This window comes from Neomonachus schauinslandi, chromosome 13, assembly GCF_002201575.2.
Source record: "Neomonachus schauinslandi chromosome 13, ASM220157v2, whole genome shotgun sequence".
Classification (NCBI taxonomy): domain Eukaryota; kingdom Metazoa; phylum Chordata; class Mammalia; order Carnivora; family Phocidae; genus Neomonachus; species Neomonachus schauinslandi.
In genome coordinates, this window is record NC_058415.1 from 43723970 (window position 1) to 43747002 (window position 23033).

At 38.8% G+C, this 23033-nt stretch overlaps 1 protein-coding gene across 1 annotated transcript in view; it reads left to right on the top strand.

Annotated features, from left to right (window-relative positions):
* The first annotated feature begins 1020 nt into the window (after positions 1–1020).
* Positions 1021–23033, top strand: part of ADAMTSL1 (ADAMTS like 1) — a 376366-nt gene continuing 354353 nt past the window's right edge. Inside the window, 2 exon segments of the mRNA XM_044920766.1 lie at positions 1021–1206; positions 12815–12942. Coding sequence (XP_044776701.1) covers positions 1021–1206; positions 12815–12942 — 314 coding nt within the window.

The window sequence follows — 23033 nt, forward strand, 5'->3', positions numbered from 1 at the left end:
CCCTGTGTTAGACGTTAGGGGGGTACTAGGCTGAATATCACACACTCCCTACCTTCAAGAGTTCATTTCCGTATTTTGCCTCTGTTAATTTGTTTGAAACATCAGAGCTCTATGATTTCGATGTTTAGATTGATTTTGATGTGGAATCTAATGGAAATATATCTCCCCAGTCCGGAACCCTTACTTTAAAACTTATATCAAAACCTGCTTCTGTCAAATCATTTTTCCTGATTAATGCTGGTCAAAATTACATTTTTCTGGGATCTATGGTTATCTGTAGTGTGCTAAGTTTTACCTTCATTAAAACATGACTTAATAAACAGTCTTTACTTTTCTGTAGGTAAAAGCCTATGCCTTTAAGTCAGGACCCCCTCACCCACATTCCCCCTTCCCTCCTCCTCCGGGCACACTCCTCCACAAAGCACTGCTTCCAGGTCCTGCAGGAGGGCCCTAAAATAATGTGTACTCAGTGATGAGGGTGCTTGGGCAGATGGGCATCAAGGACTTGGGTTAGGCCAGACTAAGGCAAGATGTGACAGGCTAATCATCTTTCAGCTTTACACATTTTGGACAAATTTAAAGTTGGCCTCAAAAGACATATGAGTCAGCAGAAATGTGACTGTCTTTTTTTTTTTTTATGGGTCACATTCATTTTTTTCCTCTTCCATTTCCTTGCCTATCTGCAGCTTTTGTACACACACACACACACACATATATATTTCCCCTTCTGTCTTTAAAGAATCTGAATGTATATGAACGAGAGCAAAAGCTGACAGCCGTTATGAATTAGATGCTCAACTACAACTTGTCCTAGCCTGTCTTGTGTTGATTATTCATTCAACGAATATGCACTGAGCCCGATTACATATCCGGCATACTGGGAGTATAAAGGCATATTCATCTCTGTCAGGGACCTTAAGAAACACACAATCCCTTCCTGGGGTTGGATGTGTAAACAAGTCACTAAATTGCAGTGGCTGATAAATGCTAAAACAGCCATGTGTATAAAGTCCTAGCAACATGCTGCAATTAAAACAGGCGAAGGCCGCCATTGATTCTACTGGAGATCAGAGAACGTTTCACTGGAAGATGGCACCAGAGCTGCGTCTCAAAGCTGGAACAGGCATGCGCACATTGGAGAAAGCAAGAAGATGTGAGGAAGATGGAGAGGAGGGCGGTCGAGGCCATAGCTGGACCACGAATAGAGTATCAGCGATCCCAAGCAGCTCGTCTGATAGAGCAGCAATGCTTAGTCCCCATAGTGCAGAGGACACAGGTGATCAGGAGCAGCTGACATGAGTCTGGCACGTTGACTTAGGGTCAGGTTAGGAAACGTGTTGTGTGCCACACTAATAATTTGGCCTTTATCCTATACCCAGTGGTTCTTAACCCTTTTTGGAGAATCCAACGAAAGCTATGGATCCTCTTTCCAAAAGTATGATAATTACACACGTACACCCAAAATATGGTTTGAGTCCCCATAGCACATCTGGAATCCATTACTGGATGCCACCAGCTATAGATATAGAACCCTAGAAAGTCTCTTAGCAGGGAGTGAACAGTCTAACTCTGTCTTCTAGAAAGACAACTGGCAGCAGTGGGGAGGACAGACTGGTGGGTGGTTAAAACAGATGAGAAGCCTATTGCAACATGCCAGGCATGAGGCCCTAGAACCAGAATGAAGACAGTGCAAGAAAGGATGGGGAGAGTAGGAATAGAAGGGAAAGGCATTTCAGAATTGGAATTGATAAGGCCTGGTTAAAGGTAGAGGATGTTGAGCATCAAATATTTTGTTATTGTTTGTGTTTCTCTTCCCCACTAAATTACAAATTTCTGAAAGGTGTTGCTGCACCAGGCTGGACCTGGGAGTGAGCAGAAGCAGAGACATAAGCATTTAGGGTTAAAACTTAATATTCATGGGAAAAACAAGTCCCTCCACCAACTAAGAGGCAGAGGGTCTATGGTCTATGGGGTAGTATGCTCTGGGGCTGATGGACAGTTGCTAGTAGACACTGAGAATCGAATAAGGACCTGTTGAAATTGTTCATCTGGATGGCAAACAATCATGTCAGAGCAACAGGTAACTTGCTGGTTGTCATCTGTGCCTTACTTACAAGAGTTCCTGGCCCCAGAGCATCTAGTGGGGTATAAACGCAGAAGAAATCTGTAGACTATCAGCATGAGTCTATATTAAGCAAATTACAATGCTTCTGGATTCCTGGCACGCTTGGTTGGTTTGCTTTACATTGGCTGTGGAAAAATATTATCAGGACCATAAGTACCCCCTCAATTTGATTTACTTTCAAACGGCAAAACTTGTGAAACTATTCCAATTATTCAAGCTGCCTACCTCTAGCTGCAGGTTAAAACCAGAGGGGAATGTTATCTATTGAAGATGCTGAGATATGGTAGCTGAGATAACTATTGCTTTTTAAAACATGTATCTGCATTACAGGTGTAGTGCTTTTGACAAAATTCATTTCCTTGTGTGGAAGAGGGGGGTTGGTGGCACATATTTGAACTGGAGAAAAGAAGTCCCAGAATTCAACACCCCTTGGAAATTTTAAGTAACTAGATTCTCTGCCCCCATCTCTGTTCCCCTTCTCTTGTCCCCCCCAACCCCACCTCATGCTTATGCCATGTCCAATGTATGTTTTTGAGAAACAAATGACAAGTGAACAAGTAATCTAGGATTTGAAACAGAACATACTTCCAAAACCTTTCACTGTCTATTAAACATTTGTCCAAATGTCTTACTCCGGTTTCTCTTCAGATCGCATAAATCTTTCGCCTTTTATACTTTCTTCTAAATGACATGCATAATAATTATTTCACTGATCACCGAGGTAGCTCAAAAAAGCAAGCATAATCCCTGCCCTCAAAGAATTTGCAGTCTAGTTGGGAAGATAACTGGTGTGTAAAATGATAGTCCTGAAGAGCTACAATGTCTTGTTTTAAATGTAGCTCATTTGATACTAATTCTTGCAAATTGAAAATGCCTGGATGGAATATCAACTAATTGCAGATGAAGCGGGATATTGAAATAGTGGAGAGCTTATTATTCTTTTACTTTTTCTGGGTATGGGGAATTGAATGCAAGCAAAAGTAGAATCAAAAATGTAGAAAAGAAAAAATATATATAATATTGAGTCAAGGAGAATGTTTTAGATTTCAATTCCAAACATTCATCCCGCAACGTCCAAATGGCACTTGGGAGAGAAAGCCCCCGATCACAAGCATAGGAACAGAACCTCAATTATACCCCAAGTCCTATGAAGCTTCATTCAGAATCAAGGCAGCACATTTTTTTTTTTCTTGGACCAGATGACACCATGGTCAACACCAGGAAGAATTGGGAAAGTTCTAAAATCGGAGTGTTGATAGTGGCAGGAAGTTCACTGGTGATTTTTTTTTTTGCAACTTCTCTATTGTCAACTACAGTTTGAGTTTTTGTCCATCAGACTCCAAGCCATATTAACTTCTAAACTTTCCAGTTTCCTCAACGAGTCACAAAGTGAGCCTTTTCTCTGTCAGGAATTGTTTCTCTGTGATTCCAAACCCCAACATGTGCTTTCCAGAGCCTCAGATGTTTCGTTAGTTCTACAGATGTTTTGTAAATGCATTCCAGCAGAATTTGCCAGGACTGCAGAGAGAATCTATGGCTGATTGGAGTCACAGTTTGGACAGGGCTCGTGTTAGATGAGATGGAACCGGAAACCAAAACTTCTAACTGGCTCACCAGGAAGTCAGGAATTCACAAGAAGAGAGGGGAAGGAATTTCATTTCAGGGGGGTGTTTCAAACATGCCTGTTTGGGGGAGTGGAGGGGTGTGGAAGCCCCCAGGGATGATTCTTCACTGTTTTCCTTGGTGCTTGGCCTGCATATTATTTTCCACTGGGGATTTTTATTTTCTAAGTATAGAAAAAACAGCAACCGAGATGAGCAGCTTCATTTTCAGAACTCCAGGTAAAATGGCTTTTTTCACACTTGTGACATACTATAAGGGCGCCGAAATATCCCTGCAAGTGCAAAGGGCCAAGAACATGATGACTGTTGGCACAAATATGGAAATAAATCTTTTTTTAAAAAAATTATTTATTTATTTATTTGAGAGAGAGAGTGGTGGGGGGCAGGGGAGGAGCAGAGGAAGAGGGACAAGCAGGTTCTGCACTGAGTGCAGAGCCTGACACGGGTCTAAATCTCACAACACCAAGATCATGACCTGAGCCAAAATCAAGAGTCAGACGCTTAACTGACTGAGCCACCCAGGCGCCCCAGAAATAAATGATTTTTTAAAACTGCTACAGTTTGTACAGGATACAATTCTCCTATTGTCCAATTTTCCTTTGTGAAAGAAATGGAGTTTTTGGTTTCAGCCTTCTGCTCCTAATTGCGCAGACCCCAGGTTCAGGAGCAAACTATTAAATTAAAGAAAATTATTATAGTGGAAAAAGAAAACTAGACTGACAGGGTCTTTCTAGTAGAAAATCTCTTTATACACATGTTTGGTCTGGAAGATTATAGTCTAGAAGACATATATATGAATATACATAACACGTGTATGTACATATACAGTATACATACCTGTTTGTGTATACACTACATATACATATACAAGGTTTTCAGCCAAACTTAGAGTTTGCGGTCTTCATCAGAAAGAATGCATAATAATATTTATATTAATCTTCTATCAGTATTAAAATAGAGTATTTCTATTTGCTAAGTTTATGCGTTTAAAATAATAGAAACTGACAGTGATAGAATATTTTACTATGCTTTTCCTGGAGATAAGCTGACTCAAAATACTTAACGACCAGTTCCAAATTTCCTGAACACTGATCTTTGCTCACATCAGCAATTATTGATTTTAATTCAGCTGGCTGTGAAATTGTGTTCTGGTGGAGCTCTCCAAAATGCCCAGAGGTTTCTCAGCAGTTTTTTAGATGAGCTGTAATCCAGCCTTGTCCTTGGAAAGAATACAAAAAAAAATCAAGTTACCATAGCACTGAAATGAAAATCTTACTGAAGCATTTGACATCGAGCAGAGTCAGGTTTTTGTTTCCTAAAAAGTAACGAAGCTGTCTTAATTCCATCTCCAAGTTGTTATTCCCAGTTTGAGAAAGAATCCTGAGTACAAAATAATTTTTTAAAAGATTTATTTATTTATTTGAGAGAGAGAGAGTGGGGGAGGGAGCAAAAGAGAGAGGGAGAGAGTCTTTTTTTTTTTTAAGATTTTTTATTTATTTATTGGAAAGAGAGAAACAGAGAGCACACGCAGGAGGAGGAGCAGAAGGAGAAGCAGACTCCCTGCTGAGCAGGGAGCCTGATTCGGGGCTCAATCCCAGGATCCTGAGATCGTGACCTGAGCCGAAGGCAGACGCTTAACCGACGGAGCCACCCAGGAGCCCCAGAGAGAGTCTTAAGCAGATTCTGTGCTGATCTCAGAGCCCAGTGTGGGGCTCCAACCCATGACCCAGAGATCACAATCTAAGCTGAAACCTAGAGTCGGTTGCTTAACCGGCTGCGCCACCCAGGTGCCCCCAAAATAATTTTTTTAAAGAAAAGCAGCATTAGTTCTTGTCGTTCTATAAATAAATATATATACTGATAAATGCTGTTTAAAATGGAAAGGAAGGTCAAAATTTGAAGCTAGGCAGAACAAAAGTTTGTCAGATAACAGGTATAAAACCTGGCTCAACCAGGTACTAACCCTGTGACTTGTCCAGGGAGGGATGTGTATATTCGTGGCAGAGATGAAATAATTCATTAACATGCCAGAAAGGACATCCAGTACTTTACGTATGTTCTCATGGTTAACCTTCACCCTAGTAAGGCAAGTATCAATGTTCTCCTTTTACAGATGAAGAAACGTGGCTCAAAGAGACATGATAACATGCCGAAGGCAAGTTGACTAGTACGTGACTGGTAAAGTCAGTCTGAGACCCACAGCCGAGCTCTTTCTCCTACACGATGATGTAGGTTGTTCAGCCTCTCTGAGCCTCAATGTTCTTGTTAGTAAAATAAGGGGGGAAAAATCCAACCTGACGTGGCTCATTGTGAGGGTTAAATACGATAATCCTGGCGTACTTCCTGGCCCATGGGTACTTAGGAAACCCCAGCATTTTGCCTTACCAGCAACCCTCCAGGCTTAGGTGTCCTTAGGCGCCCTGATGGGAATGGGACAGGTGTATGCTAGGCTGCGTGCATGAACAGGTACAGCAGAAGAGAAAGGAAGATAGGTACCCAAAAGTCTTTCTGAGGCCTGCATAGCTTTGACACCGGGTTACCGAACTGACTTTTCTCCTCGGTAGCAAGGGACAGGCTTCATGCAGTGGCCTCTGAAAGACCATGCACTGTGTCTCTGGCAGTTCATCATCTCCCCCAGCAGCTCAGCTGTGATAAGAACCAGATGACCTGAATTTCCTAAGCAAAGCCAGCAGCAAATATCTGGGAAAGTGCCATGCCTCAGTATCCACACGCTCTGCTCTTTACAAAAGGACATCAAAAAGCTAATGGACTTTTACAAGAGCCCAGTTACAGCTTAAGGTCTGTAAGCTCTCAGATCAGGGAATCTCAGCCCCTCCCACATGACGTTGGTGGCAGAACCAGGATTCCAAATTGTTAACGAAGCCAAAGATTAGATAAGGTTTATAGAGACCTGAGAGGTGTAGGAGAGTCACAAATGGAACCTGCGGATTCATTTTCAAAGCTTGGTACAGGGACAGGCGGTGTGTGTGGGTGGATTTCTCTGCTCGGCATGGGCTCGCCACAGAAAAATGGTCCTCTCATCACCGGGGGGTTGCCTGTCTTTCTAATTTAGAGGGACGTTGACGTCGTCCATGCATGGCTCCAGATGGCTTAAGTGAAATGTTGTCTTGGAGGAGAGGAAAACCAGAGACTCAGGTGCATGTTTGCTGATCTCGAAATAGTAAGAATGGCTCTCTGCCTCCTCCCGTTACATTTGAAGATCTGTTGGTGTTTGAAAAACAGTTTGCTCAGAACGTAACTTCATCGGTTCTGTGACTTCCATTTTACAAAAGCCTATCGCCCATTCCCTCAGCACCTTCTTCCATTTATATTGAGTTCCATACAGCTTGACCTCTTGTTCCAACGTTTGGAAAAAATCCAAGGCCTCTGTATCCATAGTGAATAGAGCTCCAGAGTCTTTGTATTGCTCCTTTGTGCTTCACCCTACAAAGTTTTTCATAAGTCCGGCATAACCTGTCCTGAGAAAGAGGCTTCTGGATAAAATGGTCCATAGGAGGTGATGCTAAGATTCAGTGTCTATTGGGCAGTGGGGTGCAGGGAACTCTTGCTTCACATGATTACTCCAGGTGTTTAACTGCTTTTAGCTGTCAGGCTTAAAGCTGCTCCCCTGAGACTTGGTTATTGATTTTAGAGCAATTGGCTCTGAGACCCACTGTAAAACTATCAGGTGAAAACCCCGTTTAGGTAAACCAGCAATGGTGAGGAAATGACACCATCCTCACCAATGGTGAGGTTGAGGGATTTAGGGAGGCTATTCCGATCAATCTTCTTCTAATATTCCTAGGACGTACATGACGATCTGTGGCCACAGCCTACGTTCCACGCAGCCATCATTGACTGAGGCTTAGCACCTCTTAACTGGCCAGAGCAATGGATGGATGGACCCGGGGAGTCCATTGCTGAGTTTTTGTACAAGAAAGGAGTTGATTTAGTAGTCATCATCAGTGCTACCTTCAAAGGCCATCATGTGGCAACACAGATCTAAAAATAGCTAGACTTTTTCTAAATTGAATAACTCAAGACAAATACTCAATTTTCAAATATTTTAGAACCAAGATTCAGGCCTTTCTTCTCTCAATGTTTACTGGATTTCTGAAATGTTGGCTCAAAAAAGGTGCCCATTGTCTATTTTAACCCATCCAACGACTACAAAGTAAAGTAAGTGCTGTAATAAGGCTAGTATTTGTAATGGACTTGTCCCTCAAGTTTAATATCAGATGCAGTTTTGACATTTTTGGATAAATCAACTGGTGAAACATTGGTCTTATGTACAGAAATTAGTGGTTGCCATTTAGTTCTTGGTTATCGTAGTAAATGCTCACCAACTCACCTGACACTGTTGCTGAAATGCCCTGCAGTGGGGTGAGGGGTGATCTCTTGGTGACTGTGCTTTACAGCATCCATGACCTTGTTTCTGAGATACCAAGATTACAATATTGCATTTATATGACAGAAATCAAATTGGAAAGCATTGGCCGGGGTCTATTTTAAAAGCTTAGACTTTTGGTTTCAGAGGCAATCATCATTGCTTTTAGGCAACTCATCATCTAGTCCTTATATTTTTCTGCCTCAGTTTCTCTTGCTAGATGCAATTCAACATTAACACTTAAAAAAATAATGCTACTGTAGTGAAGATCAATGCACATCCCAAACAGACAAGACAGAGACAGAGAAAGGTCCCAAGAAAGAGAAAGCTCCAGTCCCATCTGGACCAGGCACAAAAGTTGTCTATACTGAAGGCCCTCTTAAAAACTGTAATAAGCAAATGCTGGTGGGTCTTAAATGACCTGCAAGGCATTGCTGCATTGGCGTTTCCGGTTGTAGATGTAAAAATCTGGCAGGTAAGGAGCAGGAAAATCACTTTACCTTCTCTAACATTAAACACGGATTCAGTTGACATGAATTATGTTTATTCCACTTGCTAAAAGACAACTTGGAGATTGTTCCAGTTTGAGAAACAGGCCCACGACTTACTTCTGGGTTCCTGTGTGATCTCTTTCGCGGCAACGTGGGCACTTCACGTGTCTAGTTGTGCCAAAACTTGTAACCTGTAATGAGGTAAGAGATTTAGTCAGTACAGCGTCACCTGAGAGCCCTTTGGGGGCTGCTTTAGACAAGGTACATGAAAAAAAAACAAGCAACTTCAGCACAGAGTTTGAAACAATTTGTTTCTCTAGAAAAACAAAATCTCAACTATACATTATTTCCAAAATATCTTACCCAGAGAGCAGCCAGAGGGAAACCTCCCAAAGATTTGGCATTCTGGTGTTCTTATCTCACATGGAAATGGGATTCACATGTGAATGTTGCGTGTGAATATTTATTTTTTTGCAGTTGTAATAATTGGAGAGTATCGCAATTTGTAATCACTCATCTTACTCATTTTAATGATTTCATGAATCCTAGCATTTGTGGTGTTGGTTTTCATCTCAGACTTGTTTAATTTGAATAAAATGAAGGACATCGCATTGTACAAATGTATGTTTGTCACACAAATAGTTACTGCATCCAGCAAATACCACAACTCTCGACAGAACTTCTTCCAGTCCCACAGAGCAAACTAAAAGGGGGCCATAAGATGCACAATAAACTCGTTAAAAATCTGTGGAATGAATTTATTGAGTATATGGACAATGTATAGTTCGTTGCCAAAGAGTCTTTTCTCCCTCGGTATATAATTAAGCTCTGGAAACAGAGAGTCCCATATTGCCTTGATTAGAAATTGATTTCATTAATCCTAAAAACCAGGCTTTGGAGCTCAGTTAAATGCTTCCTTTAGAAAGAACAGACTTTGGGGTAACCAGTGTGTTTCTGTTACCCATTCTATCCCACATTTTATAGGGTCCTCAAACTACTGACAGATCATGTCACCAGGCAAATGCAATGTGGCAGGTGGCTGGGAGGTTCTGCTGTGGGAACATCAGGGTTTTCAGAGAGTTGATGCCTTAGGAGTAGAATGTCTCAGCTAAACCCAGCAGGAAAAAACACTAGTACCTTCCCAGAGCACCTCCTCCAATCTTTCAGAGTACATAGGTGTTTATAAATGATGGTAGCAATAAATAATGTTAATAAAAGTGGCAAATGCTTATATCATGTTAATTTAAGCCCTATTAACTTCTAAAAAATGTATGTATGTATATATATTTTATTGTGATAAAATGTGTAAAATTTACCATTTTAATCATGTTTAGGTATACTATTCAGTGATTAAGTACGTTCACTTTGCTGTATGACCATCAGCACCATCCATCTCCAGAATTCTCTTCATTTTCCCAAACTGGAACTGTGGACTCATTAAAAGATAGTTGCCCATTCCTCCCATGCCCTGCTCCTGGCGACCATAATTCTTTCTGTCTCTATGGATCTGACTCATCGGGGAGCCTCATACAATTTTTATCTTTTTGTCTTTTCATGTCTGGCTTATTTCTTTTAGCATAATGTCTTTGGGGTTCATCCATGTTGGAGCATGTGTCAGAATGTCCTCCCTTTTATGGCAGAATAATATTCTGTTTTGTGTATATATCACCTCTGAATTATCCCCTCATCCACTGATGGGCATTCAGGTTGTTTTCAACCTTACGTGATTTTTATATATTAACTGTTTTAATTCTCACAATCCTAGTCTTTATTATCCTTATTTTCTGATCAGAAACTGAAGCATCAAGAGGTCACAGCTAAGCAACTCTGGAGACAGGATTCTACTCCAGGCTGAGTAGGTCCTTCAGTCCCTGCTCCTAACCAATATGCAATATGCTAGCTTGGGCTAGCCCTTTGCAAATGATTTATGACTCTAAATAAAGCTTGCATTAGACAAGCCTTGATACAACACTCTGAGGTGAGGTTTCTGACATCACTCGTCCAGGTTTTAAAAGGTCCACGGAGTGGTCAGTTTGACAACAGAGCCCCATAGCAACTGATCTGTAAAAGAAGCCCATTACTGCAAAATAGACAGTTTTCTGAGGGGCTGGAGGATGTTCTTTTCTTTTTCAGGACCCCCTCCTGTGTGGATGATAACACCTTGAATAGAACTAGGTAGGCCATGAGAAAGGGATTAAAAATAAAAATAACAACAACATCAATAACAATACAAGTTACCACTTGTAGACCTACTATGCACCGGTCACTCTACTTACATTACCTCAGGTTCCCGCAATGCTTCGTAAGAGGTAACCCTCCTGTCGCCTCCATGTCCCACCCTTTAACAGTATTGCACACCGCCTGTGCTCTCTCCTCAGAGGGAAAACCGCAGATGAAATCGTCATTTTTGTCTAACATGTATATTTTCCTTAGGGTTTGCTTTTTCCCAAATTTAAATAGTTTTGAAATTGTTATGTTTTTCATAAGTATGTTCTTGAATGATATGAGAAGATACCTTAATGTTAGGATATCGTCTTTAATTTACTCAAAATAATTTGGCCTCAGTTTACATTAGCTATTTGTAGAACCGTTGCTATGGACTGAATCATGCCCCCCCCCCCAGTCATATGTTGAAGTCCTAACCTCCCATGTGATGGTATATGGAGACGTGGCCTTCGGAAGGTGATTAGTTTAGATAAGTTCATGAAAGTGGGGCCCTCGTAATGGGATTAGTGTCCTTGGAAGAAAAGACACCAGAGAACTTGCTCTGTCTTCTCTCTCTTTCTTTCTCTCTCTCTCGCCATGCTCATACAAAGCAGAGGCCATGAGAGCACACAATGAGAAGGTTGCCTTCTGCAACCCAGGGGGAAAGCCCTCACCGGGAGCCACTCATGCTGGCACCCTGTTCTCTGACTTTCAGCTTCCAGAACTATGCGAAAATACATTTTTATTGTTTAAGCCACCCAGTCTGGTATTTTGCGATGACAGCTTGAGCTGACTAATACAACTGCGTGGCACGTATATGACATTCTCGATTTATGATAACATAATTATGGGCAATATTTTTTAGTGCTTTACTCTGAAACTAGTCCTAGGCTAAGTTCATTTAGCTAATCTTCTTATATAGTGTGTCTGTGCATGTGTGTGCACGTAGTAGTATGGTTATAATATTATCCCCATTTTATAGAAAGGGAAATTGTAGCGTAGGCAGATGGCAATTTAATTGTTCAAGGACACTTAGTAAAAACAGAATCCATATCCAACCCAGGCAGTTTCTAACTCCAGAGCCTATTCTATTAACTATGGCACAAATTTTATCTTTGACTCTTAGGAGAAAAGTAAGTCTCAACATGGAGACCAGCACATAACAATTTTCTATATAGTAGGTGCATATTTCACTAGAAGCCTGTCAATGACAAGCAAATCTGTCTGTCAAGAGGCCATCTTGGGCGCCTGGGTGGCTCAGATGGTTAAGCGTCTGCCTTCGGCTCGGGTCATGATCCCGGGGTCCTGGGATCGAGTCCCACGTCGGGCTCCCAGCTCAGCGGGGAGCCTGCTTCTCCCTCTGACCCTCTCCCCTCTCATGCTGTTTCTCTCTCGCTCACTCTCTAAAAAAAATAAATAAAATCTTTAAAAAAAAAAAAAGAGGCCATCCTGCATTACCGAGGTTACTTCATGCAGTTATTCTAATTAACAAGTCTGAAATCTGGAAATGATGTTCCTCCATTAAAAAAAAAAAAGTCAATTGTATGAAATGTTGAATTCTGGAAGGTCGTGCTGATAAGCACATTTGAAGCTTCTCAGAGCAGAAACATCTCTGAGAGCAGTTTCTCTGTTTTCACAGAGAGGTAGTAGACGAGAAGACTTATGAGCCCAGGGCAAAATCGTGCCTTCAATGCAAAATGTAACTTCGATTTATCTTCCCCTCCTCCAGATTCCTATTTCTTGCCCCTTTTTCTAGTTGCTCCATTGCACAGTCTCTTGTCGCTTTCAGTCATGGCCCAGATCCCTAAACTCAAATACCCCTCTCCCCAAACATATACACATTTTTAAATTGGAAAGAATCTGATTCATGTTTTCATCTCCAGCAAGGCTACCATAGATAGACATACGGAACACCCACACTTCAGGACACATGTTTTAGGGTTCAGTGGGGACATGATACTGACCATCCTTTTTTTTCTCACAGAGCTCCAGAACAGCACGCTCTGAGGAGGACCGGGATGGCCTGTGGGATGCTTGGGGCCCATGGAGCGAGTGCTCACGCACCTGCGGTGGAGGGGCCTCCTACTCGCTGAGACGCTGCCTCAGCAGCAAGTAAGTCCTGCACCCCAGAGGGGTGGGAGTTTGTAAGGCCCAGCGGTAGCAGGTTCAATGCATACTTTTGTGGCTGGGGGTATGCAGAGCATTTGGTTGCACACAAATCCAGATGGAAGGAAGGTGCCAAGAATTAAATCTGTGCATCTACAGCTAGGTTATTTATATACTTTTATATGATAAGCAATATTATCTCATTTACCAAGCAAATTTTGTCTGTTCTCCTGTTAGAACTGGAAGAACAATTTATGATTAGAAATGGACCTAGTATATTAAGCTCCATAATATCCTTTTTTAATCAGCTTAATTATAGTGGCAAGACTAGCAACAATATTAACATTAACAGCATATTCAGTTTATGTTAGATTCCAGTGCCATCAAGCACTTTGCAAATGAGTGATGTGTTGGTTTGGTGTTTTAGATGTCATAATGGCTGGAAGTTCCCTAAGGTTATTCAGTTCAATGAATGATGAAGTTTGCATATAAGGAGATTTGGGAGAACAGAAACTGCTGTGGGAATTGGGCATGGGACTGAGAGCAGTGGGGAAGGTGGAAAGTGGCTAATGGGTTCTAAGCTGTAAGTAAAGGCCTGAGGCATTAGAATGAAAGTCTACTTGGAATAATAATAATTCTGAACTGTATCTTGAGCTGTGTGGTCTATGATAGATTTTTCTCCAAAATATAAAATCTAAAGTACAATAGTAATATTTTTTAATGAAAGATTTTTATTTGACAGTGAAAAGTGTTACATGTGACAAGTAAGAGGTTTGATTGAAATTACTATATATTATAAAACATGAAACAGAAGAATGAAAAAAATATATATCTGCTGATTCTTGTAGACTTCTCGTCAACAGCAGAAAGTAGTAAGATGTAGGTTCAGAAAAATGTCAACTTACTCTAATGAGTAAGACTTTCTTGAAATCAAAATCCAAGTCTTACTCCTTTCTGTGTCCCCCAGGCTTGCACATGGTCTGATGGATCGGTGTTCCTTCACTGAATCCACTGAAAACTGGAGGCCATTTTGGTTCTAGGCAGATCCCAGTAGAAATGATGTACCCTGGGGAACCTGGCCAAAGGGCATATCCTGCAAAGAAACTAGATCAATTCTGGTATTTAGCCACACTGGTGTTTGGGTCTACTCTGAAGATGGAGCTATTGGATTGCATCCACTAGCATGTTTGTTTGTCATCTTTGGAGGCTGGCTTCATATCAAAACAGATCCCTGAACTGATTAGGAAAAACAGACCTTTCATTTTTATGATTCATCTCTTCTCTTCATCTTAAATATCAAAAACTTCCTACATCTGCACTGCATGATGCTGCATGGTGATAGAACCATGAGATATAACTGATAACAAACATACATCAGTAAAGCCAAATGTGCAAATTTTAAATGTTCCTATTATGCAGTTTTCTTAGATTACTGTGCCTGAATATTCTATAGGGGTGAGCCAAAACATGTGTCTCACAAGGCTGGTAAGGAGTGTGTGGGAACTTTCACACTGGCTCACTGATATGAATGCTACAGTGTGAGAATCTTGTACTTGTCTTGAGTAAGAGACTGATGAACAACTTAAGGGATAAATTACAACCACAGGTAGAACTCTATCATTTGGCAAAGCATCAAATATTGATATTATGTGAAATTCACAATTACCACTTTTGTCACCTAGTAAATTAAGACTCCAATTGTTAGCATTTTATTAAGATACTAAAGAGGATATCAGTTGTCATCTACTCACAATGAATTGGAAAAGTAAAATGTAAATTCTAAAAATATAAACACATAGGCTGTATGTCCCTATTTGACTTTCAAATATTGAAAAAAAATACATTAAGTAAACTCATACTGGGCTGAATAGGAAGCTAAAACAATGGGGGGAGGGGCAGACCACCAACCTACCATGGATGGTCATCTGTGGTCTTTTTATTCATTTTGAATAGCTTATCAACTTAATGGATTTTCTCTCATCTCCACTCCACATTTAGACATCCGAATTTAATTTGATCACCTTATACTCTTGAGAAAGATCAGAGGTCATGAATGTGTATGTCCTTAGAGGCTCAGTAGAATATGTATTGTAGTCTACTGGTAAGCATACAAATTCAGCCCAAATAAATCCTATCCACCTGTTGAATTAATTTGCCTGACCGATTTTCCAGGCCTGGTGATATGTTCTCACAGATCACTTTTAGCTCTGATATTTTTAAGTCTATCAGCTAATAATTATTCTATTCCAAAAACGAGAGAACTGTAAAAGCAGTTAAAATACTCAGCTTTTATGGAATAAAGAAAGGACAACTACTCAACTTCTGGAGTTAATTATGCTCTGTGATGGATGGGGAGCTTGTGAAGAGGCTTGGTTAACTTTCTGAGTTTGAGAACATCTTTCTCTGAGTGATCTTTTGAAGAGTCCAGGAAAATAAAAATCAGTGGAGGGGAAGCAGAGGGACAATATGGACAAGTATTAAATATAAAATCCTTCATTCTCACCACCAGTGCTTGACCCTGGAGAAAAAGCCTGGACCCAGGGCAATACTGAGCAGAATCTTTGCTTTGGTTTCTCCCCCATCCTTTTTTTCTAGGCTCACAGAAAGTAAGCCGTGCTTAATTTTCCCAATTTCTGATATTGGAGCATTGATAATTGCCTTTACTTGCAACCCTGGTTTGAGCAATAAGGGAAGGTACCATATAAACTTTTTTCTACAACCTTTACTAATTTCTATATGATTATGTTAAATTTCATTGAGTAACTCTGATAATGCAGCTACTTTTTTCTCTCCAAATTTTTATTTAAATTCTAGTTAGTTAACATGTAGTGTAATATTGGTTTCAGGAGTGGAATTTCGTGATTCATCACTCACATACAACACCCAGTTGATAACACGACTATTGCTAATTTTGCCTCACTAAGTTGGCTTTCGTTTTTGCATCATGATGTCTGCTTTTGTTTTTGTTTTTTCTAATTAGAAAACAAGATATACCTACTTGTACTTAATGATGATTCTTTATTTTAAGTGAATTAAACAGTGTACCAACTACCTTGAGAAGCTGCTGCTTCTCTCAGATTCTTCACTTTCCCCCACCAAATACTCCGAAATAATATTTTTAACAAATGCATTTTTCTGACTGATCTAGTAGTGTGTCTTGTTTAGTGGAAACTATCTTTCTTCAACCTAAATTACTTAAGCATATAGTTTTAAATTTGATACTAAGGAGCTGTCTCTGAGAGCTCTAGCTTTGTCTTCAGCCAGTTAATTTAAGTTTTCCCATAAGGAGTTCCAGATGCATAAGGCACTTAAGAATACTGTGCGTAATGTCATATATACCACTGTATTAGGTCTCTGCCAAGACCAAGGTCAAAGGGGTAAATGGCAGTTCATTTGAAATGGCAATGAGTCAGATAGCTGGATGCTTTTAAGTGTGGTGTCAACCTTTATATTGGTGCCTGAAGAAGACTTAAAGATCTTTTAAGACATTTTTTACTTTCTGAAATGCCAAATTAATCTCCAGACTAATAAATAGTATGGAATAATAGATTAATACATTAAGAGTAAGAATATTTTGTTAAATCCCAACTAATTAAATGAAGGGCTTGTCAAATGTATATATTCCCAAATAGCAAAAAAATGGCTTGCTTATAAAGGATGAAAGCATTTTTTTAAAGTTAATAAATTTTGTATTGAAATTTGGGGTTGAATAGAATTTTTTGGAGCTGAATAAAATTATTAGATGAACAAGAAATAAAATCATCACACTGTGGAGGTGCCTAAAAGAAGAATATTATATTATTCCAAAGGGATGTGGCTGCCAGAATGTTGTCAATATAAATACAGAAAAATTAAAATAAACATCCTCAACGAGTCTTATCTCACAGTAATGGGGAAGATCATTCAAACTTGTCATTTCATAATAATTGTGCTAAGGGAGAGTAAGCTAACTCCTCTGATTTTTTAATTGCAAACATAATTTTTCTCCCATAAAAATATTGATACTTACAGTAATATAAGCGTTAGTTAGCAAGTAATTTCTACACCATATAATAATAAATACCAAAAGCAAAATTTTAACATTAAGATTTGGGTTCTTAAACAAATATTCTTTTCTTTTAAAGTAATCTCATCTCTATCATAACATCCAATTAAGGGTCACAGGACTTGTTTTAAGAGGTTTTAGAACTTTCAGCTAAAATGAGCCCCAAAGCAAGATTTATCTGTTATTCTTCATCTAGTGTTGTATGTTATCAGCCTTGTTTTCATTGGAAATGCTTGAGTTTTTGTTTAAAAGAAAGATATACAAGTTCAGAATGGGTCTGACTACTCTGTCATTTATATGAGATGGTCTTTTCATTGTGTTAGGGAAGATTTCACATTTTAGGATGTTTAAGAGTTTGTGGTTGCCTTCCTTTTACTTTCTGGGTTAAAGCCTAATCTAAATGTGTTACCAGGACTTCTAATAGTCCTCTAATAGTCCAGATCATATACCTTAGAGGGATGTTTTTTCCCCCCTCTAAAATCTGATCTCCTTTCAGAAAGAGAATACTGAATGTTTGGAACCAATTTATGGCCTATTTTATCCCATAAACCTGTTTGTTAGAATAAACAATGGTTGGAAATGTGTTTGGTGTCCATAACCCCTACTAGCCATATTGGGAATTTGTAACTCTTGGCTGTCTTTTTTCTGTTTATTTAAAAATTCTTTATTTGGTTAGTTCAATAGCCCATGTGAAGTTTTTATTTCTCCTCAATTTTCTTTTTTTTAAAACTACTTTATTGAGATATCTTTGACATGTAAAAAGAACATATATTTAAGATGTACAACTTAATGTTTCAGTATATTTATACATTGTGAAAAGATCACTACAATACACTAAATACTTTATCCATCACACCTACATAGTTACTGTATGTGTACGTATATGTTGAGAAGATTTAAGAGGTATCCTCTTTCAACTTTCAAGTATATAATACAGTATTGTTAACTGTTACCACCATGCTATGCATTAAATCTCCCAAACTCATTCATCTTGCATAACAGAAACTTTGTACCCTTTGACCAACATCCCCTCATTTCCCCCTCTCCTCTGCTCCTGGTAAAACTATACTTACTCTCTGCTTTTATGGGTTTCACTATTTTAGATTCCACTTATAAGTGAGATCATGCAGTGTTTCTCTTTCTGTGTCTGGCTTATTTCACTTAGCAGAATATCCCCCAGATTCTTCCATGTTGTTAGAAATGGCAGGACTTCCTTCTTTGTTAAGACTAAATAATATTCCATTGCATGTATATAACATTTTCTTCACCCATTCCTCTGTTAATGGACATTTAGATTGTTCCCATGTTTTGGCTATTATGAATAATGTTGCCATGAAAATGGGTGCAGATATCTTTTCAAGATCCAGATTTCATTTCCTTTGGATATATATACTTAGGAGTGCAATTGCTGGACCATATAGTAGTTGTATTTTTAATTTTTTGAGGAACCTCCATACTCTTCCATAGTAGTTTTACCAATTTACCAATTTGCTTCCTACCCACAGTGTACAAAGGTTCCCTTTTCTTTACATCTCACCAAACTTGTTACTTTTGTCTTTTTGATAATAACCATTCTAACAGGTATGAGCTGATGTCTCAGTGTGGTTTTGATTTGCATTTCCCAGGTGTTTAGTGATGTTGAGTACCTTTTCATGTGCCTGATGGCCATTTGTATATCTTCTTTTGAGAAATGTCTATTCAGGTTTTTTGCCCATTTTTTAGTTGGATTATGTGGTCTTTTACAATTGATTGTGGGAGTTTCTGATGTATTTTGGATATTAACCCCTTATCAGATATGTGGTTTGCAAATATCTTCTCCTATTATGTAGATTGCCTTTTAACTTTGTCGATTGCTTCCTTTGCTGTACAGAAGCTTTTTAGTTTCATCTAGTCCCACTTAGCTATTATTGTTTTTGCTGCATGTAGTTTTGGTGTCATGAGAAAAATCATTGCTAACACCAATGTTAAGAAGCTTTTTCCCTATTTTCTTCCAGCAATTTTACAGTTTCAGGTCTTACATTTAAATCTGTCATCTATTTTCAGTTGGTTTTTGTATTCACTGTGAGAATAAGGGTCCAATTTCTTTCTTGTGCATGTGGATATCCAGTTTTCCTAACATCATTTAATGAAGAGACTATCTTTTCCCCATTGTGAGTTCTTGGTGCCCTTGTCAAAGGTGACCCTATATGTGTGAGCATACTTTGGAGCTCTTTGTTTTGTTCCATTGGTCTAAATGTCTGTTTTCATGCAGTGCCAGACTGCTTTGTTTACTATAACTTTGCAGTATTGTTTGAAATGAGGAAGTATGGTGCCTCTGGCTTTGTTCTTCTTTCTCAGGATTTCTTTGGCTATTTGGGAATCTTTTGAAGTTCCACATGAATTATAGGTTTGTTTCTCTATTTCTGTAAAGAATGCCATTGGGATTTTGAGAGGGAGTGCATTGAATCTATAGATGACTTTAGGTATTAAGGACATTTTAACAATATGGATATTCTTCTAATCTGTGAGCATGGGTTATCTTTCCATGTATATATGTCTTTAATTTCTTTCATCGTTGTTTTATAATTTTCAGGGTATGTCTTTAACCTAACTGGTTACGTTTATTCCTAAGCATTTTATTCTTTTTGATGCAGTTGTAAATGGGATTTTCTAAATTTGCTCTTCAGGTAGTTTGTTATTAATGTGTAGAAATGCCATTAATTTTTATGTTGACTTTGTATCCTGAAACTTTATTGAATTTTTTAATTATAATAGTTTTTATTGTTGAATCTTTAAATTTTTCTACAAATATGATCATGCCATCTGCAAAGGTCATTTTGTTTCTTCTTTTCCAATTTGGATGCCTCTTATTTCATGTCCAATTGCTTCAACTAGGACTTTTGGTATTATGTTAAATAGAATGGACATTCTTGCTTATATTGGATCTTAGAGGAAAGGCTTTCAGTTTTTCCCCATTGATTATGTTAGCTGTGGGTTGTTCAAATACAACCTTCATTGTTTTGGGGTAAGTTCCTTTTACACCTATTTTTAAAGGTTTGTTGTTTTTTTTTTATCATGAACAGATATTGAATTTTGTCAACTCTTTTTCCTGCATCTGCTGAGATAACCATGTGGTTTCTATCTTTTATTCTGTTAATGTGGTGTATGACTTTGATTGATTCGCATATGTTATACCACCCTTGCATCCCACAGATAAGTCCTGCTTGGTCACGGTGTATAATCCTTGTAATGTGCTGTTGAATTCAGTTGGCTAGAATTGTACTGATGATTTTTGCAACCATGTTCATTAGGGATATTGACCTATAGTTTTCTTTACTTGCGGTGTCTTTGTCTGGCTTTGGTATCAAAGTGATACTAGTCTCATAAGATTAGTTTGGAAGTGTTCCTTCTTCTTCTACTTTTTGGAAGAGCTTAAGAAGAATTGATATTATTATTTTTTAATGTTTAGTAGAATTCATCAGTGAAACCATTAGGTCCTGGCTTTTCTTTGTTGGGAGGTATTTGATTATTGATTCAGTCTTCTTATATTGGTCCGAGCTAGAAAAAGGACAAACTTAAGTCCACAGTTATCAGAAAAGAAGGAAATAATAAATATGAGATCAGAAATGAATCAAATAGAGCTGAGAAAAACCATAGAAAAAATTCAACTAAACTAAGAGTTGGGGTTTTTTTGAAAGATAAACAAAATCAACAAACTTTTGGCTGGACTAAGGGAAAAAGAGAGAAGATGCAAATAAAATCAGAAATGAAAGAGAAGGCATTACAATAGATGCTTCAGAAATTAAAAAGACCATAAGGGACTATTATGAACAATTACATACCAACAAATTGGATAACCTAGAAGAAATGGGTAAATTCCTGAAAACGTATAACCTTCTAAAAGTGAATCTCCTCAATTTTCATTCATTCAGTTAATAAATCTTTATGAACATCTGCCATGTATAGGCAAGTTGCTAGGTATAACTAGGGATAAAAGGCCCAATGGTCAAGCATCTCCTTTGGGGGATTTACCAAATTATTAAGTTCCTACTTGAGTTTCTACTGATTGTAGTTGCAAAATATTTTAAGAAGAGAATTTCACCCAGTTCTATAAATAGGTAATACATATGTAGCAATGGTCTTAACCCTAGCTGTACGTTAGAATCACCTGCAGGAAGGGAAGAATGAAGGGGGGAAATCGGAGGGGGAGACGAACCATGAGAGACTATGGACTCTGAGAAACAAACTGAGGGTCCTAGAGGGGAGGGGGGTGGGGGGATGAGTTAGCCTGGTGATGGGTATTAAAGAGGGCACGTACTGCATGGAGCATTGGGTGTTATACGCAAACAATGAATCATGGAACACTACATCAAGAACTAATGATGTAATGTATGGTGATTAACATAACATAATAAAAAAATAAATAAAAATAAAATAAAATAAAATAAAAAATAATCACCTGGAAATCTTTAAAAAGTATATATATATGGGCCCCGCTAAAACCAATTAAATTCAAATCTCCATGGGTAGAACCCTAATCTCAATAAATTTTTAAAAAGCTCTCCAGGGGCGCCTGGTGGCTCAGTTGTTAAGTGTCTGCCTTTGGCTCAGGTCGTGATCCCAGGGTCCTGGGACTGAGTCCTACATCGGGCTCCCTGCTTGGTGAGAAGCCTGCTTCTCCCTCTCCCACTCCCCCTACTTGTGTTCCCTCTCTCGCTGTGTCTCTCTCTGTCAAATAAATAAATAAATCTTTTTAAAAATAAAAAATACATAAAAAGCTCTCCAAATAATTTTAATGTATATCCAGTGTTAAAAGTGCTGCTCTTTTGAAGGAGATGATAGTAAAATGATTCAGCCTTCTGAGAATTTAGAGATTGGGATAATAAAGAAAGAAGAGATTTTCTGATAAGTAAATTTGTATATGTTCACATTCCTCACTCAAGTTTCCATGAAGTGATCCAATCTGTAACATGGGAGGAAAGTCCTGGGCACCAGCATATCAGGACATAGAAGTAGTGATTGTTCCTACACTTCTGCAAGCCAAGGGAATAAATATTCTGAGTAATTATACCTTTGTCTAGTATTAGTCAAGGTCAACCTTGCCCAAATTGGCAAAGGGACTAAGCAATTTCTCAAGTTTTCTTCCATTCCATTATTAAGCTTACAAGTATGACTCTTTATGCCTACAGATTGTTAGTGAATGACTAAGTTAATGACCAGTGACTGGGATATTTTATGCAAATTTGCTGGGATCCACCTCCCTTCAATTCATTAAATTTCTTATCCATAGAATTAAGTTTAACTATCTACCTTCAATTCAGCATCCATCATTACCCTAAATAGGCTTCCTAATAGTACTCAAATTCTGTTATCTCTGTTGCGGCCCAATTTGTGCAATAGAAAAGAGGAGTTTATCCAACCCTAACTGCTTTGCTTAGTTTCAACCACTGGGGGAGAGGGGGTTGGCAAGAAGGAGGGGGGGAGGTGGGGGAAAGATAAATGGAAAGAGAGACAGATTGATAGGAATTAATGGGACACCAGATATTATGAGCTAAAGACAAGGGATATCAGAATTGCATACACTGGGGGAAAGATGCTTTACCTGGAGACAAAAAGAATAAATATAGAATACTAAGTAACATAATATTCATGTGCGATCAGCAGCTGAAACCCATATCTACATATGCCAACCCTAAGTAGCTGTGCAGCCAATCCCTACCTCTGGGCTTTGGGGTAGGACTCACTGGTCAAGACTGAGATCTTTTCCTAGTGGGAGAGAGTCACCACTTTGGGAGCCTGGCTCTCTTAATAGTGTTTTTCACAGTCTCTGTGAGAACCTTTCACCTATTTTGTAGACTATCCCCTTTAATTTTTTTTTTTATCAAGCTATTTTTGAATCTTGGCCTCACTATGTTCTAGCTATGTGACACTGGATTGGGTTTTTAGTTTTTCTGGGATTTTGTTTGCTCATCTATGGTGTCAAGTTGGCAGTGCCTGGGACAGAATAGGTGTTCAATAAGTATTTATATCCAATGAATGTCTAAGGTGTCCTTCAACTCTAAAATTGAATGTG